This window comes from Saccoglossus kowalevskii, chromosome 19, assembly GCF_978046115.1.
Source record: "Saccoglossus kowalevskii chromosome 19, keSacKowa6.1, whole genome shotgun sequence".
NCBI classification, from domain to species: Eukaryota; Metazoa; Hemichordata; class Enteropneusta; family Harrimaniidae; genus Saccoglossus; species Saccoglossus kowalevskii.
The window spans coordinates 30477225-30500676 of record NC_140659.1 but is presented as its reverse complement, the minus strand read 5'-3'; the positions used below and the strand labels follow the sequence as shown (position 1 = coordinate 30500676).

At 33.7% G+C, this 23452-nt stretch overlaps 3 protein-coding genes across 3 annotated transcripts; all 3 read left to right on the top strand.

The window, feature by feature from the left end:
- The first annotated feature begins 168 nt into the window (after positions 1-168).
- Positions 169-7187, top strand: LOC100372407 (peroxiredoxin-like 2A). Its single transcript, XM_006811517.2, has 5 exons — positions 169-256; positions 1795-2098; positions 3065-3205; positions 4273-4387; positions 6899-7187. The coding sequence occupies exons 4-5, from the start codon at positions 4303-4305 to the stop codon at positions 7057-7059; spliced, it is 246 nt and encodes an 81-aa protein (XP_006811580.2). The 5' UTR covers positions 169-256; positions 1795-2098; positions 3065-3205; positions 4273-4302; the 3' UTR covers positions 7060-7187.
- LOC144350258 (peroxiredoxin-like 2A) lies at positions 1829-3268 on the top strand. The gene is made up of 2 exons (XM_078008509.1): positions 1829-2062; positions 3065-3268. Exons 1-2 carry the CDS (start codon positions 1829-1831, stop codon positions 3266-3268), a joined length of 438 nt encoding a protein of 145 aa, XP_077864635.1.
- A 12031-nt stretch (positions 7188-19218) lies between the features above and the next one.
- LOC102809888 (kelch-like protein 11) lies at positions 19219-21051 on the top strand. The gene has a single exon (XM_006811521.1). It carries the CDS (start codon positions 19219-19221, stop codon positions 21049-21051), a length of 1833 nt encoding a protein of 610 aa, XP_006811584.1.
- The last annotated feature ends 2401 nt before the right edge of the window (positions 21052-23452 follow it).

The following is a 23452-nucleotide window of genomic DNA, read 5'->3' as shown; positions in this document are numbered from 1 at the left end:
TGGTTAATAAATGTAATATTACTAGTATATGTTTTTGGAAAATATCTATTGACATATTTTTTTCATTATATAAATTTTAACCGTTCCTGTTAAAAGAAATGGATGTTACTTACTGTCTCGCGTGTACTAGTGCTGTTTGTGATGGTTAAAAACTATTAACTTTACTAAGTCGACAGGGTCTGTAGATGAATCATGTTGTGGAATTGATGATTAACCACAACAAATAATTTGCCATGCTCTGGAAGAATCGGTGCAGGTATGTCTGAAGGCTTTTGTGAACATAATTTATCAGTGAAATTGGTCAGTTCGGAAAACAATTAATGCTTACTCGGGAGTGTGTGTGTGTGTGTGTGTGTGTGGGGGGGGGGGGGGTTGTACCAGATTCAATTTCAAAAGATCCGGGTCCGAGTCCTGTATGAAACCCAGTTCTATTATAATCTATGCCATAGCCGTGATGACTCTATTTTTAGTATGATTATTCAAGACCTTGTAAAATATATCCCTGTTTCTGTACGCAATTAATTGGGGCATCACATTAAATTTAGATATTGAAATTAAAGTTTTAGTACTTGTGGATTCCATTTCATTTATGCATACCCCCCCCCCCCCCCCAAACAAGGTCACACACATCCTGGCAAAAGTTCACATTATATAATAATATTGGAAATTACTTCTGTTATAGGGCTACGAGAGAAAATACCAGGATGTTTGACATTTAAGGATCAAGCAAAAAATAAAAAAACTGTTTCTGATCAACAGGCATTTGTCTTCATGATGGGCAAAAATGCCAAAATAAATCACCTACGTAATGGCAATATTTTAGTTATTTTTGTGTTTTAGAAACTCATGAGTAGCAAGTGTACTTTTGTAAACTTTGGAGATATTTTATCACATGCCCCCCCCCCCCACAAACTCACCATTACACACTGTGACGCGCAACATAAGACATAATATTAACAGGTTGGGTTGACTAGTTCTATTTTACAATATATAAGTGAAAAATGTTTCTTGGAATTTGGGACACAAATTGTGGTATACAATTGTGTACACGATTGTCGCTAATATCTAAAGTGAAAAAATATTCCTTGACCGAAATCAGTCTAACACCGCTTTGATAATAACGGGATATCTTCATTTTGTCTCACTATATTGAAGACAAGACAGGAAATTGCACGTACAATAGCGTATACAAAATGTACGTTGATAAAATGCAACACTTTAGCAAATCTGAATGCGAACAATACAAGGTGTGAATATTTTGGTGAGTGTTAAAATACATGTTTCTCAGGGCTGGTATATAATTTCATACAGGTAAATTTTGGCACACAAGTCATGGTATGAATTTGCCATTTTTGTGAAAGTAGCGACAAAGACGTTAATTAAATGAACTCTTACTGAGCCACATGTAAGTGGTCAGATTTTCCATTAATATAAACACATATCATATGACCATGGACAAACTAGTACCTCAACAACTGTCGTACAAAAACTTCTATGGTGTTATCAATACTTATTTCAATTCCATTTACCGTTGTACACTGCATTATTTTTAGCACACATGCACAAACTCACTAATTCGTCAATTTCTACGCTTTGCAGTGATGTTTCAAATTTTACTAACGAATCAAGGTGGTGAACTACATAACACTGATAAAAAGTTGAATATCTAGAGAATGAAAAGTGATATAAAAAATGTAAATTGCATTATCCTACATTTGTGGTGCTCATTTTTGTTTTCACATTATGTTATGTAACTACCCTTTCATACATGTATATAACATTTCTTATTTACAGACTTATGTAAAAAGGAACAAAGTGCTGTTGCATCATGGGAATGCTATGGACAGCGTCACTAGGGGCAGCGGTTGTTGGAGTAATGATTGCTAATATGAATTTCTGGATGCCTAAAGAGCCAGCTACTTTGAAATATTTAGAAGATACAACACTAAAAATTTTGGGCAAACACCATTCTCGATATGTATATTCTTTCAACTATCTTGATAAAGAAAAAACATATTTTAAAGCAGCCGAATTATTTAAAGAATCGGGAGCTGTTGTTCTGGTGGTTCGACGGCCCGGATGATCTTTGTGCAGAGAGGTAAGAAAAGGAGTGCCACTTTGCTTGTTAAAACAAACACTGCTTGTTATTGAGTGTTCATTATTTTTACTTTTCCATGCCATGAAGGGAAAGGTATATGAGGAAAAATGTCTGTCCTCTTTGTTGTCTCTCTGTAAATTCTGTTTCTTGTGGATACTACAACTCAAGCAATTCATATTCGATCATTTTGATTGTCGACCAATCACCAGCTGGCTTATACATGCCTATCATTTTGATTGTCAACCAATCACCAACTAGCTTATACATGCCTGTCATTTTGATTGTCAACCAATCACCAACTAGCTTATACATGCCTGTCATTTTGATTGTCAACCAATCACCAACTAGCTTATACATGTCTGTCATTTTGATTGTCAACCAATCACCAACTAGCCTATACATGCCTATCATTTTGATTGTCAACCAATCACCAACTAGCTTATACATGTCTGTCATTTTGATTGTCAACCAATCACCAACTAGCCTATACATGCCTATCATTTTGATTGTCAACCAATCACCAACTAGCTTATACATGCCTATCATTTTGATTGTCAACCAATCACCAGCTGGCTTATACATGTCTGTCATTTTGATTGTCAACCAATCACCAACTAGCCTATACATGCCTATCATTTTGATTGTCAACCAATCACCAACTAGCTTATACATGCCTATCATTTTGATTGTCAACCAATCACCAACTAGCTTATACATGCCTGTCATTTTGATTGTCAACCAATCACCAACTAGCTTATACATGTCTGTCATTTTGATTGTCAACCAATCACCAGCTGGCTTATACATGCCTATCATTTTGATTGTCAACCAATCACCAACTAGCTTATACATGCCTGTCATTTTGACTGTCAACCAATCATCAGCTGGCTTATACATGCCTGGCTTTTTGACTGTCAACCAATCACGAAAGAGTATGCTGACATATCTGTTATTTATTTATTTTAGGAAGCTGTAGAGCTGTCCTCTCTGCGAGGTGAACTCGCCATCGGTAGTGTCCATGTACCAATCTTTGCTGTTGTACATGAGGAACTAGGTGTTGATGAGTTCGCTGAGTATTTTGATGGTGATATTTTTCTAGATGAAGAAGTAAATAAAGTTTACAATTTGTACAATATATTAATAATTATTTCCCTGCTAGACTTTTTTTGATATCTTTGCCTGATAACATTTTGCAGACAGTATGAATCCCATCATTTTGGTGTTCTATTCTCATATTGACTTTGTCGGAGGTGATCAAATAAGTGATTTTCCGTCGGCGTCCACGTTAACTTTTTAGCTCCGCTTTCACCGAAGATAACTGAGCAGAGCTCATGGGTTGACCACATCTGTCGTCAGTCAACTTTTTTCATTCAAATGACTTCTTCTCCAAAACTGTCAGCTGGATTGCCTTACTATTCATACCATATCTACCTGGGATGTTCCTCTGTCAGATCTGTTCATGACATCACATGTAAACCTCTATTTTTTGGGAATATTTTTTCATTTATGGTTCAATTCTCAAATTTTGATGCATATTTTTGTCATCTTTGGTAAAAACAGCAAGTCCTATTGCTTTGATACTGTACATATAGGCGCTACAGGTAGTCTTCTCTCAGATTTGTTCATTTCATGATAATATCTTCAATTCTCTAATTTTGATATTTTTGTCATTTTTGGTAAAAATATTTTCGACTTCTTGTTGAAAACTGCATGTTCGATTGCTTTGATACTATACATATAGGACCTCAGGTAGACCTCTCTCAGATTTGTTGATTTTCTAATGATATCTTTAGTTCTTTAATTGAAATGTGCATAACAGCGGAGCTATCTCAGCCGAGAGGCTGCTTGTTGAAATGAAAGTTGACTTTGGTATTACAATTTTTAAATTTAACAAAACCTGATAATTTGTATGAAAGAATTTAGGTTTTAAAATTAAAAATTTTTATTTTGAATAAAACAGATAAAAAGTTGTGAGTGATTCTTTTTGATCTGACATGTGAGATTACCAGAAACAAATCTTGTTGGCAGCCATTTTGTAATTAATTGTACACCCGGTATATGTGGTTTATTGTAGTACTACCTATGTAGAATCCAAGGAAATATGAGGGATTTACAAATGTTATTGTTACCTTTGCTCAAACAACATGCTTTGTATTATAATTTGATTTTTCCAGAAACGTTTTTATGGACCCAAACAACGCTGGATGCTTTGGTCTGGCTTTATGCGCCCAAATATGTGGTTAGGGTTACTGAGGGCATACAGAAGACAAATATCAGGAAATTTAGAGGGTGAGTTTTTATTGAAATATTATATATTAAAGTATTACATTTTGTGTATTAATGCTGTAGTTTATGTGGTGTAATTGTGGTGTGGGATAGCTCAGTTCTAGAGCTATATCTGACATGCTCTGACAATTCATGTTCAATTTTTATACATTTCCTGAACTTGGCAACTCACAGGGTCTATGTAATGCAATTACTTGTTGCCTCTAGTTATTGGCTTCCTGTAATGATAATTGAATAGTGCAACAAATCAGGTTACACTATGTACGGAGTGTGATGGGTAGATATTTTAATGCTAGCTTATTTTTTTTAAGTTGGATAATTTAAGTTTATTACAAGAATACCTGAAAGTATGCACGAAGGCAGTTTGATGAGCGTAGCAGAGCTTGATGTGTTACCATACTGCCTGAATGCATACTTTGCAGTATTCTTGTGATAACCTTATTATTATACATTATTTCCCTGCTTGTAGTAATAATTTAATGAGAGATAACAACCCTGTACTGCCTGAGTGCATACTTTGCAGTATTCTTGTGATAACCTTATTATTATACATTGTTTACCTACTTGTAGTAATAATTTAATAAGAGATAACAACCCTGTACTGCCTGAATGCATACTTTGCAGTATTCTTGTGATAACCTTATTATTATACATTATTTCCCTGCTTGTAGTAATAATTTAATGAGAGATAACAGCCCTGTACTGCCTGAGTGCATACTTTGCAGTATACTTGTGATAACCTTATTATTATACATCGTCTACCTGCTTGTAGTAATAATTTAATGATAGATAACAGCCCTGTACTGCCTGAGTGCATACTTTGCAGTATTCTTGTGATAACCTTATTATTATACATTGTTTACCTGCTTGTAGTAATAATTTAATAAGAGATAACAACTCTGTACTGCCTGAGTGCATACTTTGCAGTATTCTTGTGATAACCTTATTATTATACATTGTTTACCTGCTTGTAGTAATAATTTAATGATAGATAACAACCCTGTACTGCCTGAATGCATAATTTGCGGTATTCTTGTGATAACCTTATTATTATACATTGTTTACCTACTTGTAGTAATAATTTAATGAGAGATAACAACCCTTTACTGCCTGAGTGCATACTTTGCAGTATTCTTGTGATAACCTTATTATTATACATTGTTTACCTGCTTGTAGTAATAATTTAATGAGCGATAACAACCCTGTACTGCCTGAATGCATACTTTGCAGTATTCTTGTGATAACCTTATTATTATACATTGTTTATCTGCTTGTAGTAATAATTTAATGAGAGATAACAACCCTGTACTGCCTGAGTGCATACTTTGCAGTATTCTTGTGATAACCTTATTATTATACATTGTCTACCTGCTTGTAGTAATAATTTAATGAGAGATAACAACCCTGTACTGCCTGAGTGCATACTTTGCAGTATTCTTGTGATAACCTTATTATTATACATTGTCTACCTGCTTGTATTAATAATTTAATGAGATAACAACCCTGTACTGCCTGAATGCATACTTTGCAGTATTCTTGTGATAACCTTATTATTATACATTGTTTACCTACTTGTAGTAATAATTTAATGAGATAACAACCCTGTACTGCCTGAGTGCATACTTTGCAGTATTCTTGTGATAACCTTATTATTATACATTGTCTACCTGCTTGTAGTAATAATTTAATGAGAGATAACAACCCTGTACTGCCTGAGGGCATACTTTGCAGTGTTCTTGTGATAACCTTATTATTATACATTGTTTACCTACTTGTAGTAATAATTTAATGGGATAACAACCCTGTACTGCCTGAGTGCATACTTTGCAGTATTCTTGTGATAACCTTATTATTATACATTGTCTACCTGCTTGTAGTAATAATTTAATGAGAGATAACAGCCCTGTACTGCCTGAATGCACACTTTGCAGTATTCTTGTGATAACCTTATTATTATACATTGTCTACCTGCTTGTAGTAATAATTTAATGAGAGATAACAACCCTGTACTGCCTGAGGGCATACTTTGCAGCGTTCTTGTGATAACCTTATTATTATACATTGTTTACCTACTTGTAGTAATAATTTAATGGGATAACAACCCTGTACTGCCTGAGTGCATACTTTGCAGTATTCTTGTGATAACCTTATTATTATACATTGTCTACCTGCTTGTAGTAATAATTTAATGAGAGATAACAGCCCTGTACTGCCTGAATGCACACTTTGCAGTATTCTTGTGATAACCTTATTATTATACATTGTCTACCTGCTTGTAGTAATAATTTAATGAGAGATAACAGTCCAAAATGAAAACAAAGTTTTTTTCATTTCATGTAGCCATTTTGTTTTATGCGACCAGTGAATCATTTTGTATGACCAATGGACCATTTCATGTTAACAGTTTCCTGTAGACCATTTCATGTGGGCAGTGTTGTACAATGACTGTGATTCTTTTAATCCTTGGTTTATTGATTTATTCTCGTGCTGAATCATTTTGTCTTCACTTTCCAGGGGAAGGTAGACTTTTGGGTGGCGTCTTTGTGGTTGGTCCTGGTGATCAGGGTATAGTTTATGAACACAGAAATGCAGATTTCAGTGATCAAGCCAACTGGGATGAGGTGGTGGATGCAGTACAGCTCATACAACCCACAATACCATATGGACCAATGTAAATCTGCAGTATGATTCCTGACATGCAAACCTACTTGCTAATAAGGGCTGCTGGTTTCATGGTTGTATTTCTGCTTTATATACATACATGTATTATTTACAAGACGCCATAATAAAATTTTCCAAATAAGGAGGGCATTCAAATGTGCTTGTAACACTTTAGAACATCTGTGTACATCATTTTACATTTTGGAGTGGGTACTCTAGGTCAAGATTTTCAATACTGCCAAAACGGGAACATTTGAATCAGTTTCAACATCTGTGATTATGATGTTTATGTTGTTTACAAGTAAATTACTCTTAAAAAAGTTTTCTTTACGAATAATTAATTGAGCAGTAATAATTTAATATTATCATAGTGTCATGACAACCACCGAATGCACTGTTCATTTATTTTGACCATATCATGAAATTATAAATATTCATTTATAAATAGAAGCCAGTAATTGATTAAATTGTCCGGCTACTTCAATCATTTTCTGGGTTTTTTTTTTTGGAGAATGACAGTTTTTCCTCATCTTATAAATTGCCCCCCCCCCCACTCTAAATAAACTGTGAACTCTACAAGTGATCTTAATGTTTTTAAAGACAAATACACTGTATTAGGGTAGTTGATATTTTAGCAAGAACAGTATTCTTTGATTTTATGTCAGTAGAGGTCATTTCAATTCAGTTTCAGAAATTTTAAGGTCAATCTCAAAGTTTTTTTGTCTCAAAATGTCATTATTTTCATGTCAAGATGTTACTGCAAGTTTTTATGACGATGTTAACCTAAAGAATTTATTCAAGGTTGACATTTGACCTCTTTGACTAACAGCATTTACTTGAAATAGAAGATAAGAATATTTTGCCACAAAAATAAGAAAGACAGTATGTATGATGAAACTTGATAAACTTATTGCATTGTTTTGATGAACATATTGTAATAAGAGGACGATGATGTGGTGCCAATAATAAAAATATTTGAAATACGAAAAACTTGTCGAATATTATTTCAATAATTTTTTTCATGAGAATGACATTTAAATTTACACATGAGTATGTTATTATTATGTTAAGTAGTTCACTATAATACAATAACACTTTATTATCACCGTAAAGAAATTACAATCTTTTTAGGCTCTCAGTAATAAAGTTAAATTAATAAACATGAGCACACATTATATTTATAGTAATATAAGTAATATTTTCAGTAGTTTTTATTTTGTTCAGTCTAGGTTTTAATTTCCCAAAAATTGGATGTTGATTGTGTCCTCTGTGTTAAAAAGGAGAACACTTGAACATATGTATAAATCTCACTGTGTTATGTAGATCTATTATTTCTGAGAACATGTTACCAATAGTAACAGGATTCAGAGAGTGGTTGTATTGACAAAAATTACACTTGAATGTATTAGGAAACTCAGAAACAATCATTCTTGGTGTCTGAAACTAATAAAATTTCCCAGAATATAATTTAAGTAGAAATCTTGTAAAAATTGTACAAGTAGAGATTAATTTGCAAAAAAATTAAATATACTGTGAAAATAGTGTGCTGTGTGAAAAACAAGTTCACCAGAAAATACATTTATATAGAACTGATTTTTCACGAATTCATACTTTATCTTGGAATTACATTAAATAACTAATTTTATAGCTAGGAACACAATATATATATAGCAATCTTTGTGGTAGTGGATACATTTCTGTGACAGAACATACTCTTAAAGCTGCAAACCTTCATTTTTTTAAATAGTTTTAAATTTTATTAGTAGTTGAATCAAAGACAAATGCAGTGATGTCATTTGACAATGTTCCAATATTGTTCCATCAACCAATAGGAACCATTCATTTCAGTTTGAATTATGAAATTTATTATATTTGTTTAAAATGAAGGGAATGGGTTTGTTGTGTTGACAGTATCATAATTTACTTTGGTTTCAAACTATCATTATTTGCATATGTTACAAACAATATATGATTATTTTGAATGTTACACATGTTGGATCTTTACCTTTTCACTACCAGTGTTCTCTTTTCATCACAAATTCACAAAATACTCCTATTTGTAGTCTGCACTTTCCTTCAGAAGATTGGGTCAAAAATAGCCCAATTTCTTGATTAAAATTTACTCAAATTTTTGTCTGTTGGCTACAAAATTAGGGTTCATTTCCAGAAATATTGAAAAATATAAGAAAAAAGTGCAGACAAATTTGGGCGAGAAAGTCTGGTGGTAAAAAGGTTAAAGGGCGACAGTCGTCGTGCCACGTCCTGTTCAATATGGTACTCATAGCGACGTATACAACGCGTATAAAATACATTGTTTATTTACTTGAAATTTGAACACACACTTAGTGTTTGATTTTATATGAGAATAATCGTGTTAGCTCTAAATAATGATAATAATCATTCTGAAAGTGTGACCACATGATATAATAGTGCAGTATCATTATAATTACAGAGACTAATTGTAAGAACGTCAAATCACATTTGGTTACATATATGCTAGATTTGAAATGTATAGCACCATGATAACATTATTGATCAATAATCTTTGCATAACATCAGGTTTCATTTAGGTGTGAATTTGTTTTATATAAAATATTTATAAATGTTTATAAATTTGACCAATCACAAGCCTTAGAGGATGAAAGTAGACCGTATAGTACTCCATTGTGGTGAGTTAACTTTTAACCTCTTCTTTCACACTGACTTGCAATTTAACGTTCTTTGCCAAACAATGACCCCCCAGTAGTCTCTGTTGATATATGTACACTTGGAAGGGAAACGTCTCAAATTTAGCTTCATTTAATTACAACTGATAAACCGTCCTACATATAACAAATTATTCAGAAACAAATATATTTGCTCTATTTTTTTTTTTTTAATAGGCCCAAATATTAAAAACTTACCATTGTTTCCTTAGTTGTCACGAATTTAAAAAAAAAAAAAAATCCGACCAAATTTTTCAATTTTCCGACTTGAGGGCAACATAAGTTTTTTTTTTTGGCCTTATGGTGCATAGAAGTTTGTTTATACATATAAAATATACTGGATTATAGTCCATAGACACATCTCTCTCATTTACATAATTGCATACAGTATGTGTTTCTAACAGAACAAATATGGTAGAAAAAATAAAACAAAAACTCATTCATGAATATCATACTATCAACACAACAAAGCTATTCCTTTCATTTTTTTAAAAATGAAATGAGACGTTTCTATTGGACAATGGAATAACAAGATTTTCAAATGATGTCATTGCATGTTTTTGCTCGTTGATTGGTAAATAAATTCTCCAAAATCTGAAATCTCTGTTTGCCATCATATTTAATTACAGACGGCATACAAAAACACAGAAATTTCCTAAATAAATTATGGTCAGGAGATTACAAAGTTGATATTGAATTTCCGTGCTGGAATATATATCACGAGTGTTTTCTTATTTGATACTCTTTTTGTCCAAATAAAGTTAAAAATGAACAGCACATTGTTCAGGAACATGGAAAAAACCTTTTTATATGCATTATGGCAACAATGCCTTATATCAATTCATTATGTAGTTCAAATAATTTTCATTTCATTTGAAATCATCAACTGAATGTGTCATTTTTTATTGCCAACTTTTTATACCACATAATGATAAGCATGAAGGAAGTAGTGGATTAATGGATAATATTATCATCCACTCAGTATTTGAAAATAATGAGTTTGAGATGCATAACCTAGACCGTCTGTGAATAATAAACGTTAGTTATTATAAACCCAAGTTTTAACACTAGAATAAGAAAGTATTTTTTTTTGTTCTCGTTGGCATTGTGCAGTAATTACCAACAACTGTGGTTGTGCACATGACAATTTTGTGCCACAGAGCGCCATCTATGGTTGAAGCTCATTGTCGCGTTCGACTTGTTTACCACTTCCGTGTCATTGAGAATGTTCTAGAACCGTACTGTATCTGGGTGGAAGTGGTAAACAAGTCGAACGCGACAATGAGCTTCAACCATAGATGGCGCTCTGTGGCACAAAATTATCATGTGCACATATATTCTAGATTTTTAGAAACTGGTTGAATCCTCGGGGGCGAAGCTACGTCACAGACGTTCCACGTTGCTAAGACGCGCACCACTGTACCATGCATTTCTATCGGCTCTGTGCGCGCTGCTGTGGAACGCCGGTCGAGCCGGTGAAAATTCAAGAAAACAACACAAACTCAACTTTGAAGTAATCCCGAACAACCAAATTTATGTATGTTACACACGTAGGGCTAATCTTGTTACACTGTTCAGAGGAGTCTCAACAGTTATCCCAAAGTACCGTTTTCTGCGAGTTTTGGGCCTTTCTTTTCACCGCCGTGGGTTGCCAGGCGGTGAAAATGCCCGGATGTCCCCCCCCCGAGGATAGGTAATAGAACACTGTAGAAGGTAATGGAACATTCTAGAAATTTGTAGTAAATTCCAGACTCATTATGCATGCTGATGTAATGGTCTATAGACAGTGGGGGTATATATAGGGGAGTTGTTCAGCACTGAGTTCAGATGAGAGATCTCGTTGAATTGTATTGGGGTTTAAGTATCTAGTTATTGGAGTAGTGGAGTTCTACCGCGTTATTGTACTTGATGCTTGCAGAGTATAATAATACCAGTACCAGTTGAAACCTCATCTGTTGGCTCCGTGTTCGTATGTTATCATCGCCGCCAGGGAAGTCTTTCTGTTACTGTTGCCATTTTGGTATTTGAACCATCACACCTGCACTACCATACCAATTAACTCGGCTGAAGCTAGCAGACACTCCCAGCAGACAGTGGAAGCTAGCAGACACACTAGCAGCCACAGTCTATCAGGCATACTAATGCTTTGAATCAAGGTTTATCACATCTTTTTGCATCACGTAATCACAGTTTGACATCAATATATTAATGTAAATGGCTAATATTCATTTAAACAGAGAAATTCTAACAAATGTACTCACTCCCCCTGAAAGTGTATCTCTATGTGAGTGTATATAAACACGATTCCCAATATTTTTTGGGAAATATTGAGTGTGCACCTTATCGACTTATATGGTATGAAACATACATGTATTGACTACAATTTGTGATAGGTGACATTTAATAATTAGCAGACAATTTTAAAATATGGAAATCATAATTGTGGTAGAACTGCCCTATCTATTTGCTAGCAGACACCAATTAAGTCACCAATTACAGTTAAAATATTGAGTGTGCACCTTAACCACTTATGTTATATGAAACATACATGTATTGACTACCATTTGTGATAGGTGACATTTAATAATTAGCAGAAAATTTTAAAATATGGAAATCATAATTGTGGTAGAACTGCCCTATCTATTTGCTAGCAGACACCAATTAAGTCACCAATTACAGTTAAAATATTGAGTGTGCACCTTAACCACTTATCTGGTTTGAAACATACATGTATTGACAACAATTTGTAATAGGTGACATTTAATAATTAGCAGACAATTTTAAAATATGGAAATCATAATTGTGGTATAACTGCCCTATCTATATGCTAGCAGACACTAATTAAGTCACTAATTACAGTAAAAATATTGAGTGTGCACCTTAACCACTTATCTGGTTTGAAACATACATGTATTGACTACAATTTGTAATAGGTGACATTTAATAATTAGCAGACAATTTTAAAATATGGAAATCATAATTATGGTAGAACTGCCCTATCTATTTGCTAGCAGACACTAATTAAGTCACAAATTACAGTAAAAATATTGAGTGTGCACTTTAACCACTTATGTTATATGAAACATACATGTATTGACTACAATTTGTGATAGGTGACATTTAATAATTAGCAGACAATTTTAAAATATGGAAATCATAATTGTGGTGGAACTGCTCTTTTTGCTAGCAGACACTAATTAAGTCACGAATTACAGTAAAAATATTGAGTGTGCACCTTAACCACCTATGTGGTATGCAACATACATGTATTGACTACCATTTTTGACAGGTGACATTTAATAATTAGCAGACAATTTTAAAATATGGAAATCATAATTGTGGTGGAACTGCTCTTTTTGCTAGCAGACACTAATTAAGTCACTAATTACAGTAAAAACAGTGTTAAAGTGAAATGAAGAATTATTATAACCTTCTCACTAACCTAAAAGCACAAATAAATATTCAAAAGTTTTGAAAATTAAAACTTTCCGAAACGCGACGGAATTTCCGAAAGTAATCCGGACGCTGTTCCAAGTGTTTTGCAAAGTTCTAACATATATTGCTAACTGACTGTCCGAATAATTCTCAGAACGGCTGTAACATTGTGATGTGACTTACAGTATGAGCTATTAAATTCAAATATTTTAATTATATTATATATTGCACAAATTATGACAATAATATTTATTTTTTATTTTTAACAGTTTGTCATGCTATATGGTGACTCGCTACTGAGGATGGCTGTGGAAGGTGACGTCACATTACCTTCCAAAAGTGGGCTAGCATTAGGAGTGAACTGCACTCCTGGTGGTCAATATCACCATATCAGCCAGGAAGTGACAGATTCTATGCCACCTCAACAGCCTAAGATAGTTTTGCTTTGTGCTGGAACTAATAACATCAGTGTTTCCTTTGATAGAAGCCAAAGGGACTATCTTAAGCTGCTGAGAGTGGCTAAAGAGAAGTTCCCGATGAGTAAGGTAATGCATTTTTTATCTTCACAAAACAAAAACTGGTCAAAACAAAAACATATAAAATACAAATACAAGTTTGAAATTTTTATGAACTTAAGTCACAGGGTTGTTATCTATATGCTTCTATGGCTATAATATTGAGGTGGTGACAAACATGGAGAATGTGTGTCCTTGAAACAAATTCTAATTATGTTGAAATCCATATCATGAATGATTTTACTTCATTATTTGTAATTATATGTGTGAAAATCAATGTAATTTATAACTAAACAAGAATACGTTTTTAACTTATACAGATAGCAGTAGTAAGTATAGTCCCCCGGCTTGACTACCTGGGAAGCTATGTAGAAGATTTTAATTTGAGATGCAAGGAAGTAGCACTCAGTCATGGTGTATCGTTCATTGGCCTATCAAGTCAATTTCCATCTAGTGCAGGTCATCTGTGGAGCCATGACGGATTACACCTGAGTAAGTATGGCCTGCAACAGCTTCTACGTTGTCTAGAAGCTGCTGCATTTAGGATGGTACAGACATCTGAAGGGACACTGTGTTTAACAGATTCTGTACTACGTTTGATAGAGGCTAGATATTGTGCTAGTAGTTCCAGAATTACTAGTACTGATTCTGGTGTTGGTAAAGCTGTTTTCCCTCCTGGTTCGTTCCCAGCTTTGTGCCAACCGACCTCTGTCATTCCCCCATATGTTTCTAGAGTAGTGTCTGCTAGCAAATAGATAGGGCAGTTCTACCACAATTATGATTTCCATATTTTAAAATTTTCTGCTAATTATTAAATGTCACCTATCACAAATTGTAGTCAATACATGTATGTTTCATACCACATAAGTGGTTAAAGTGCACACTCAATATTTTTACTGTAATTAGTGACTTAATTAGTGTCTGCTAGCAAAAAGGGCAGTTCCACCACAATTATGATTTGCATATTTTAAAATTTTCTGCTAATTATTAAATGTCACCTATCACAAATGGTAGTCAATACATGTATGTTTCATACCACATAAGTGGTTAAGGTGCACACTCAATATTTTTACTGTAATTAGTGACTTAATTAGTGTCTGCTAGCATATAGATAGGGCAGTTCTACCACAATTATGATTTCCATATTTTAAAATTGTCTGCTAATTATTAAATGTCACCTATCACAAATTGTAGTCAATACATGTATGTTTCATACCACATAGGTGATTAATGTGCACACTCAATATTTTTACTGTAATTAGTGACTTAATTAGTGTCTGCTAGCATATAGATAGGGCAGTTCTACCATAATTATGATTTCCATATTTTAAAATTGTCTGCTAATTATTAAATGTTACCTATCACAAATTGTTGTCAATACATGTATGTTTCAAACCAGATAAGTGGTTAAGGTGCACACTCAATATTTTAACTGTAATTAGTGACTTAATTAGTGTCTGCTAGCATATAGATAGGGCAGTTATACCACAATTATGATTTCCATATTTTAAAATTGTCTGCTAATTATTAAATGTCACCTATCACAAATGGTAGTCAATACATGTATGTTTCATATAACATAAGTGGTTAAGGTGCACACTCAATATTTTAACTGTAATTGGTGACTTAATTGGTGTCTGCTAGCAAATAGATAGGGCAGTTCTACCACAATTATGATTTCCATATTTTAAAATTGTCTGCTAATTATTAAATGTCACCTATCACAAATTGTAGTCAATACATGTATGTTTCATACCACATAAGTGGTTAAAGTGCACACTCAATATTTTTACTGTAATTTGTGACTTAATTAGTGTCTGCTAGCAAAAAGGGCAGTTCCACCACAATTATGATTTCCATATTTTAAAATTGTCTGCTAATTATTAAATGTCACCTATCACAAATTGTAGTCAATACATGTATGTTTCATACCAGATAAGTGGTTAAGGTGCACACTCAATATTTTTACTGTAATTTGTGACTTAATTAGTGTCTGCTAGCAAAAAGAGCAGTTCCACCACAATTATGATTTCCATATTTTAAAATTGTCTGCTAATTATTAAATGTCACCTATCACAAATTGTAGTCAATACATGTATGTTTCATACCACATAAGTGGTTAAGGTGCACACTCAATATTTTTACTGTAATTAGTGACTTAATTAGTGTCTGCTAGCATATAGATAGGGCAGTTCTACCACAATTATGATTTCCATATTTTAAAATTTTCTGCTAATTATTAAATGTCACCTATCACAAATGGTAGTCAATACATGTATGTTTCATATAACATAAGTGGTTAAGGTGCACACTCAATATTTTAACTGTAATTGGTGACTTAATTGGTGTCTGCTAGCAAATAGATAGGGCAGTTCTACCACAATTATGATTTCCATATTTTAAAATTGTCTGCTAATTATTAAATGTCACCTATCACAAATTGTAGTCAATACATGTATGTTTCATACCACATAAGTGGTTAAAGTGCACACTCAATATTTTTACTGTAATTTGTGACTTAATTAGTGTCTGCTAGCAAAAAGGGCAGTTCCACCACAATTATGATTTGCATATTTTAAAATTGTCTGCTAATTATTAAATGTCACCTATTACAAATTGTAGTCAATACATGTATGTTTCATACCAGATAAGTGGTTAAGGTGCACACTCAATATTTTTACTGTAATTTGTGACTTAATTAGTGTCTGCTAGCAAATAGATAGGGCAGTTCTACCACAATTATGATTTCCATATTTTAAAATTGTCTGCTAATTATTAAATGTCACCTATCACAAATTGTAGTCAATACATGTATGTTTCATACCACATAGGTGATTAATGTGCACACTCAATATTTTTACTGTAATTAGTGACTTAATTAGTGTCTGCTAGCATATAGATAGGGCAGTTCTACCATAATTATGATTTCCATATTTTAAAATTGTCTGCTAATTATTAAATGTTACCTATCACAAATTGTTGTCAATACATGTATGTTTCAAACCAGATAAGTGGTTAAGGTGCACACTCAATATTTTAACTGTAATTAGTGACTTAATTAGTGTCTGCTAGCATATAGATAGGGCAGTTATACCACAATTATGATTTCCATATTTTAAAATTGTCTGCTAATTATTAAATGTCACCTATCACAAATGGTAGTCAATACATGTATGTTTCATATAACATAAGTGGTTAAGGTGCACACTCAATATTTTAACTGTAATTGGTGACTTAATTGGTGTCTGCTAGCAAATAGATAGGGCAGTTCTACCACAATTATGATTTCCATATTTTAAAATTGTCTGCTAATTATTAAATGTCACCTATCACAAATTGTAGTCAATACATGTATGTTTCATACCACATAAGTGGTTAAAGTGCACACTCAATATTTTTACTGTAATTTGTGACTTAATTAGTGTCTGCTAGCAAAAAGGGCAGTTCCACCACAATTATGATTTCCATATTTTAAAATTGTCTGCTAATTATTAAATGTCACCTATCACAAATTGTAGTCAATACATGTATGTTTCATACCAGATAAGTGGTTAAGGTGCACACTCAATATTTTTACTGTAATTTGTGACTTAATTAGTGTCTGCTAGCAAAAAGAGCAGTTCCACCACAATTATGATTTCCATATTTTAAAATTGTCTGCTAATTATTAAATGTCACCTATCACAAATTGTAGTCAATACATGTATGTTTCATACCACATAAGTGGTTAAGGTGCACACTCAATATTTTTACTGTAATTAGTGACTTAATTAGTGTCTGCTAGCATATAGATAGGGCAGTTCTACCACAATTATGATTTCCATATTTTAAAATTTTCTGCTAATTATTAAATGTCACCTATCACAAATGGTAGTCAATACATGTATGTTTCATATAACATAAGTGGTTAAGGTGCACACTCAATATTTTAACTGTAATTGGTGACTTAATTGGTGTCTGCTAGCAAATAGATAGGGCAGTTCTACCACAATTATGATTTCCATATTTTAAAATTGTCTGCTAATTATTAAATGTCACCTATCACAAATTGTAGTCAATACATGTATGTTTCATACCACATAAGTGGTTAAAGTGCACACTCAATATTTTTACTGTAATTTGTGACTTAATTAGTGTCTGCTAGCAAAAAGGGCAGTTCCACCACAATTATGATTTGCATATTTTAAAATTGTCTGCTAATTATTAAATGTCACCTATTACAAATTGTAGTCAATACATGTATGTTTCATACCAGATAAGTGGTTAAGGTGCACACTCAATATTTTTACTGTAATTTGTGACTTAATTAGTGTCTGCTAGCAAATAGATAGGGCAGTTCTACCACAATTATGATTTCCATATTTTAAAATTGTCTGCTAATTATTAAATGTCACCTATCACAAATTGTAGTCAATACATGTATGTTTCATACCACATAAGTGGTTAAAGTGCACACTCAATATTTTTACTGTAATTTGTGACTTAATTAGTGTCTGCTAGCAAAAAGGGCAGTTCCACCACAATTATGATTTGCATATTTTAAAATTGTCTGCTAATTATTAAATGTCACCTATTACAAATTGTAGTCAATACATGTATGTTTCATACCAGATAAGTGGTTAAGGTGCACACTCAATATTTTTACTGTAATTTGTGACTTAATTAGTGTCTGCTAGCAAATAGATAGGGCAGTTCTACCATAATTATGATTTCCATATTTTAAAATTTTCTGCTAATTATTAAATGTCACCTATCACAAATGGTAGTCAATACATGTATGTTTCATATAACATAAGTGGTTAAGGTGCACACTCAATATTTTTACTGTAATTAGTGACTTAATTAGTGTCTGCTAGCAAAAAGAGCAGTTCCACCACAATTATGATTTCCATATTTTAAAATTGTCTGCTAATTATTAAATGTCACCTATCACAAATTGTAGTCCATACATGTATGTTTCATACCACATAGGTGGTTAAGGTGCACACTCAATATTTTAACTGTAATTTGTGATTTAATTAGTGTCTGCTAGCAAAAAGAGCAGTTCTACCATAATTATGATTTCCATATTTTAAAATTGTCTGCTAATTATTAAATGTCACCTATCACAAATTGTAGTCAATACATGTATGTTTCATACCATATAAGTCGATAAGGTGCACACTCAATATTTCCCAAAAAATATTGGGAATAGTGTTTATATACACTCACATAGAGATACACTTTCAGGGGGAGTGAGTACATTTGTTAGAATTTCTCTGTTTAAATGAATATTAGCCATTTATATTAATATATTGATGTCAAACTATGATTACGTGATGCAAAAAGATGTGATAAACTTTGATTCAAAGCATTATTATGCCTTATAGACTGTGGCTGCCAGTGTGTCTGCTAGCTTCCACTGTCTGCTGGGAGTGTCTGCTAGCTTCAGCCGAGTTACCAATTATGGTAATATTACGTTGCTTGTGACACTCATTTTGTCATGCTGAAAGAGCTTGATGGCGCTGTTTCTGTAAAAATGGCGGACGAGTTTGTTTATCTGGAAAATTTGAAGGACCAGGAAAAGGTCGATGAATATGAAATTCTACATCGTTTAAAATTTAATAACGACATTCTTTCACACCTGAACGACCAACGAAAAAATGGAGTACTCTGTGATATGACTCTAGTTGTTGACAAGCACGAATTCAACGCCCACAAATGTATGCTGGTTGCTTGCAGTCCTTACTTCGAATCACTTTTACGTTGCAACTGGAGGGAGGCCCAGACCGGTAAGGTTGAGCTCGAGTGTACTTCAGTTGAAGGTATGGAGGCCATATTGAATTACATGTATACTGGAGTTATCACACTTTCCATGGATACCGTAGAGGATATAATAAGAGGTGCTGACCACCTATTATTAACAACACTGAAGCGCAAGTGTGAGAATTTTGTCATTGATCGTCTGGATGCACGTACTTGTCTGTGGGCACTGCAAATATTACAGCCGTACTTTGGTGAGAAAGATTTTCCATGTCTCAGAGTCAAATCACTACGAGTTTTGGCGTATCGTTTTTCCGAAGTTTTACAAGACAAAGAATGTGAGCCACTGTTGATGCAACTTTCTGCTAACTCGGTATGTGATATATTAGCACATGCTAATCTGGCTGTTAGGAAGGAGGAAGATTTGTTTGAGTTTCTTTTAAAATGGGTCAATCATGCTCGAAAGGAACGGGAAAAGGATTTCTCCAGATTGTTCTGTAAGCTACACCTTAGCCAGGTTGACACGCAGTACTTAACTGGCCGCATACAGAAAGAATCACTTGTTCAGCATAACCACGAAAGTAGAAAGTATGTCACAGATGTGCTAAATTTCACTTCGTCACCCGACACAAGCCCTGATGTGGAAGTGTTCAAACCACGGCCAGCTAGATTGGTAGATGTAGTTGTTTGTTTATGCCAAAGTAATGGTGGACCATTACTTGGATATTTGCTTGAAGAAAGGTACTGGATATACTTATCGCAACTTGAAGTTGATTGTGATACAATTTTTGATGAACTTGCTGTAGGACTGGGAAATCGACTGCTTTCATTTTGTTCTGGTTGGGATGTACCTGATAGTGGTGACCATGTAGTAATTAAGGCGTTATCATATATGTATGATCCTTTGACAGACCACCATGTCAATTTACCTTCTAGTCCCAAATATCATTATACATTCGGTAAAGCCCTGGTGTGTTGTGGAAAAGTATATTTAATTGGAGGTGAAGCAATTCAGGGTGTTGACGCACTTCACCGTAATTCCTTTCAGTCTGGTTTGACTGTTGAAATGTTGGACCCTGGTAGCACTAGCTGTTGGGTAGAGAAGCAGCCACTGCCGGAAGAGCCAGGTTGCATACTACATGCAGTGGCTACCAAAGATAGATATATCTACGTTGTATGTTATGGTTCTGGGTTGCTGAAGGTGTTACGACTTGATACGGAATGTGATATATGGAGATCTGTGTTTAGAATTGAAGTTGCAAACCAGAAAGAATGTATTCCGTGTATCGAGATAAAAAAAGAAGACAGAATTGAAGTGCAAGCATTGAATAACACAGCAGTTGTCATTCCATATAATACAAGTCATGATGTATACACCAAAGAGTCTACATTTCCACAAATTCCAATTCTGAGAATAGGTGCTGGTGTATGCAATATAAAAGGTGACATATTCGTTTGCGGTGGCCATGATAGTTCTGAGGATATGCTCGCTACTGACTCTGTCTGCATGTTTGACTCTTCCTCTCAATCTTGGGTAGACTTGCCTCAAATGCCAGAAAAACAGATTGTAACAACTTGTGCATTGTTGCAGATGCCTTATTTTAGTTAGTTAGAGTAACACAATCTAGGATGTTTTAAACTCCTTGGGTCACCTCAGAAATTTTGCGGTATCTTATGGGGTATTTTCATCCTACCATATTAGGAAATGTGAATTCCAAATATGGAATGATTATGCACGTAAGCGTCCTCTATAATAAAAACAATCATGGCTGCCACCAGAGTTTGACCGGACTCCATACAAAGAAGTTCACTGATTCTGTTCTAAACATTTTGGATTTTGGCAATCCCATGGTATACCCTTGGAAAGAAAAGATGTATAATAATTAGGTTATTACGAGAATACCTCAAAGTATGCACTCAGACAGTACGCCGCGCATCGACCTCTGCTGCACGTCGGACAATACTCCAGCTGTACTGTCTTTGTGCATACTTTGAGGTATCATTGTAATAACCTAATATTATTGTGACTATTATGGTATTTTACATTTATAAATAATGTAAATCATATTACTTAGATAGAATTACTCCAGTAGAAATTTGACAAACAAAGTAATAGGCCACAACAATGTCTCGATGGCATACAAATTCTGGGCATGGTTCGGTACCAGAAAACACATCATTTATTGTATTTGACCTAAAGTCAGATATATGTGGGAAAAAACATAAACAAAATGGAGATTTTCCCTTGCATAATAATTCATAAGAAATTTCTATTTTGTAGAATATTGTTAGTAATCTTTGTAACCATTCCAAGATATTCACATGCTTGGGTGTCGCATTAAGCAGCAATGGCTCCCTAAACAAAACTATGAAGAGACTCTCAAATAAGGCTAGAAAAGCAGAATGATTGATGGCTAATATTTATGATAACAATTTTAAACCTAAGACAAAACATTTTGAAATGTTTACAACTACCTATTTTACTATATGCATCTGAGTTATGGGGTATATCGGTTAAGACAGAAAAGTGGAACACCACTGTTACTGAAAAATTTCACCTAAAATATTGCAGGCACATTTTGAATATTAATAATAGAAGTAGTACAATAGGCTGTAGGCTTGAAACTGGCAGGCTACCTTTAATTTCAAAGATTCAAATTCAAGCTGTCATGTACTACCAAAACATTAGAAACAATGGTCCAATTAATTTTACTTTCCATGCAGTTAAAGAACTTGAAAACAACTGCTATAAAGGATCATGGTTGGAAGACATTAACAAAATTAAAGACCTGTATAATATTGATCTCCTGACTGTTTCTAGTAATGTACTCTACCAGAAAACTAAAGTGTAGGAGTGGCACTGCAGTATGGAAGATGAAGTTTATTTCATTACAGACTGTAGCTGCTACACCGATGAAAGGGATATTATGTACTCTGAATTTACTAAGGAAATCCCTGCTTTCCATTCTGAAAACAATATCAACAAGTTTATTATCATTATTAATACTAACCATCCTAAACTAATTGGACATGTGTCACAGTATCTGAAAGTGTGTTTTGAAAAAGCACAAACTACATTAATTTTTTACTACCTAATCTTATGGTATTTTAACATTTTTTTTTTTTTACTTACCTTTTTACCTTACCTTTTATTACTTTCAGCCAAAAATGAATTTGTAATTTCATTACGGTGTAATAAATCTGTATTATTATTATTATTACTAAGGAAAGAATTTTTTTCTAACAAATTAAAACCTTTGTTTGTGCATACCAATACAATGGATATATCGTACATGTATGTACTGTATTACAAAAGCATGTCATTTTCAAGTGTTTACTCCACAGTAACAATCCACTGTTCTATTTTAAATAACCATTTAATTTTTGCTATCAGTTTTTGGAGTTTGATTGCATTTTTAAGAACAAAAGTCTAGTATATCTGTAATCCACTATCATGAGGACCACAATAACAATTCTCAGAGGGGGTTTCCTCGCCTCACTCAACTCATCTTTTCTCTAGGTAATTACATTTAAAGGCCCAGGTATACTATAAATACGCTCCTAAACAATAGGGATTATTTCCTTGCTTGTTACGCTGTAGTAAACAGCTCCAGCCAAGCTCCAGTAAAAACGCGTTTTCTCGAACTTACATGTCTATTATGTCGTGCCAAAGTGGATGCATGTGACTATGAATATCACAGCAGTGACTGTGTGTAGTATTTATGACAATAAATAGTGTACGAGCTGAGATTTTGGCGGATAAAAGTAAAAAACATGAACCGGGGAAAGGGATGCGCGACTAATCTTGAATAATTACTATTGTCAATCAAAGTCACGTGATGTTGGACTGCTGAAACAGGATGCATCATAGGCTATGCAAGTGATTAATACTATGCATTAGAATAGCCACACCTCCAATTCACACTTGCCCAGGGCAAGTGAATTGGGCCTTTAAAGATTATTTTGACTATAGAAACACATCTGTAATTTACGCAAGTGCATTTGCTGCT

What these genes read in the sequence shown, in the direction of transcription:
- LOC102809888 (XM_006811521.1), top strand. Translation starts at nt 19,219, where the DNA reads ATGGCGGACGAGTTTGTTTATCTGGAAAATTTGAAGGACCAGGAAAAG.
- LOC144350258 (XM_078008509.1), top strand. Translation starts at nt 1,829, where the DNA reads ATGGGAATGCTATGGACAGCGTCACTAGGGGCAGCGGTTGTTGGAGTA. An exon ending in AATCGGGAGCTGTTGTTCTG is followed by an intron (nt 2,063 to 3,064) that starts GTGGTTCGACGG and finishes TATTTATTTTAG; the next exon opens with GAAGCTGTAGAGCTGTCCTC.
- LOC100372407 (XM_006811517.2), top strand. Translation starts at nt 4,303, where the DNA reads ATGCTTTGGTCTGGCTTTATGCGCCCAAATATGTGGTTAGGGTTACTG. An exon ending in AATATCAGGAAATTTAGAGG is followed by an intron (nt 4,388 to 6,898) that starts GTGAGTTTTTAT and finishes TTCACTTTCCAG; the next exon opens with GGGAAGGTAGACTTTTGGGT.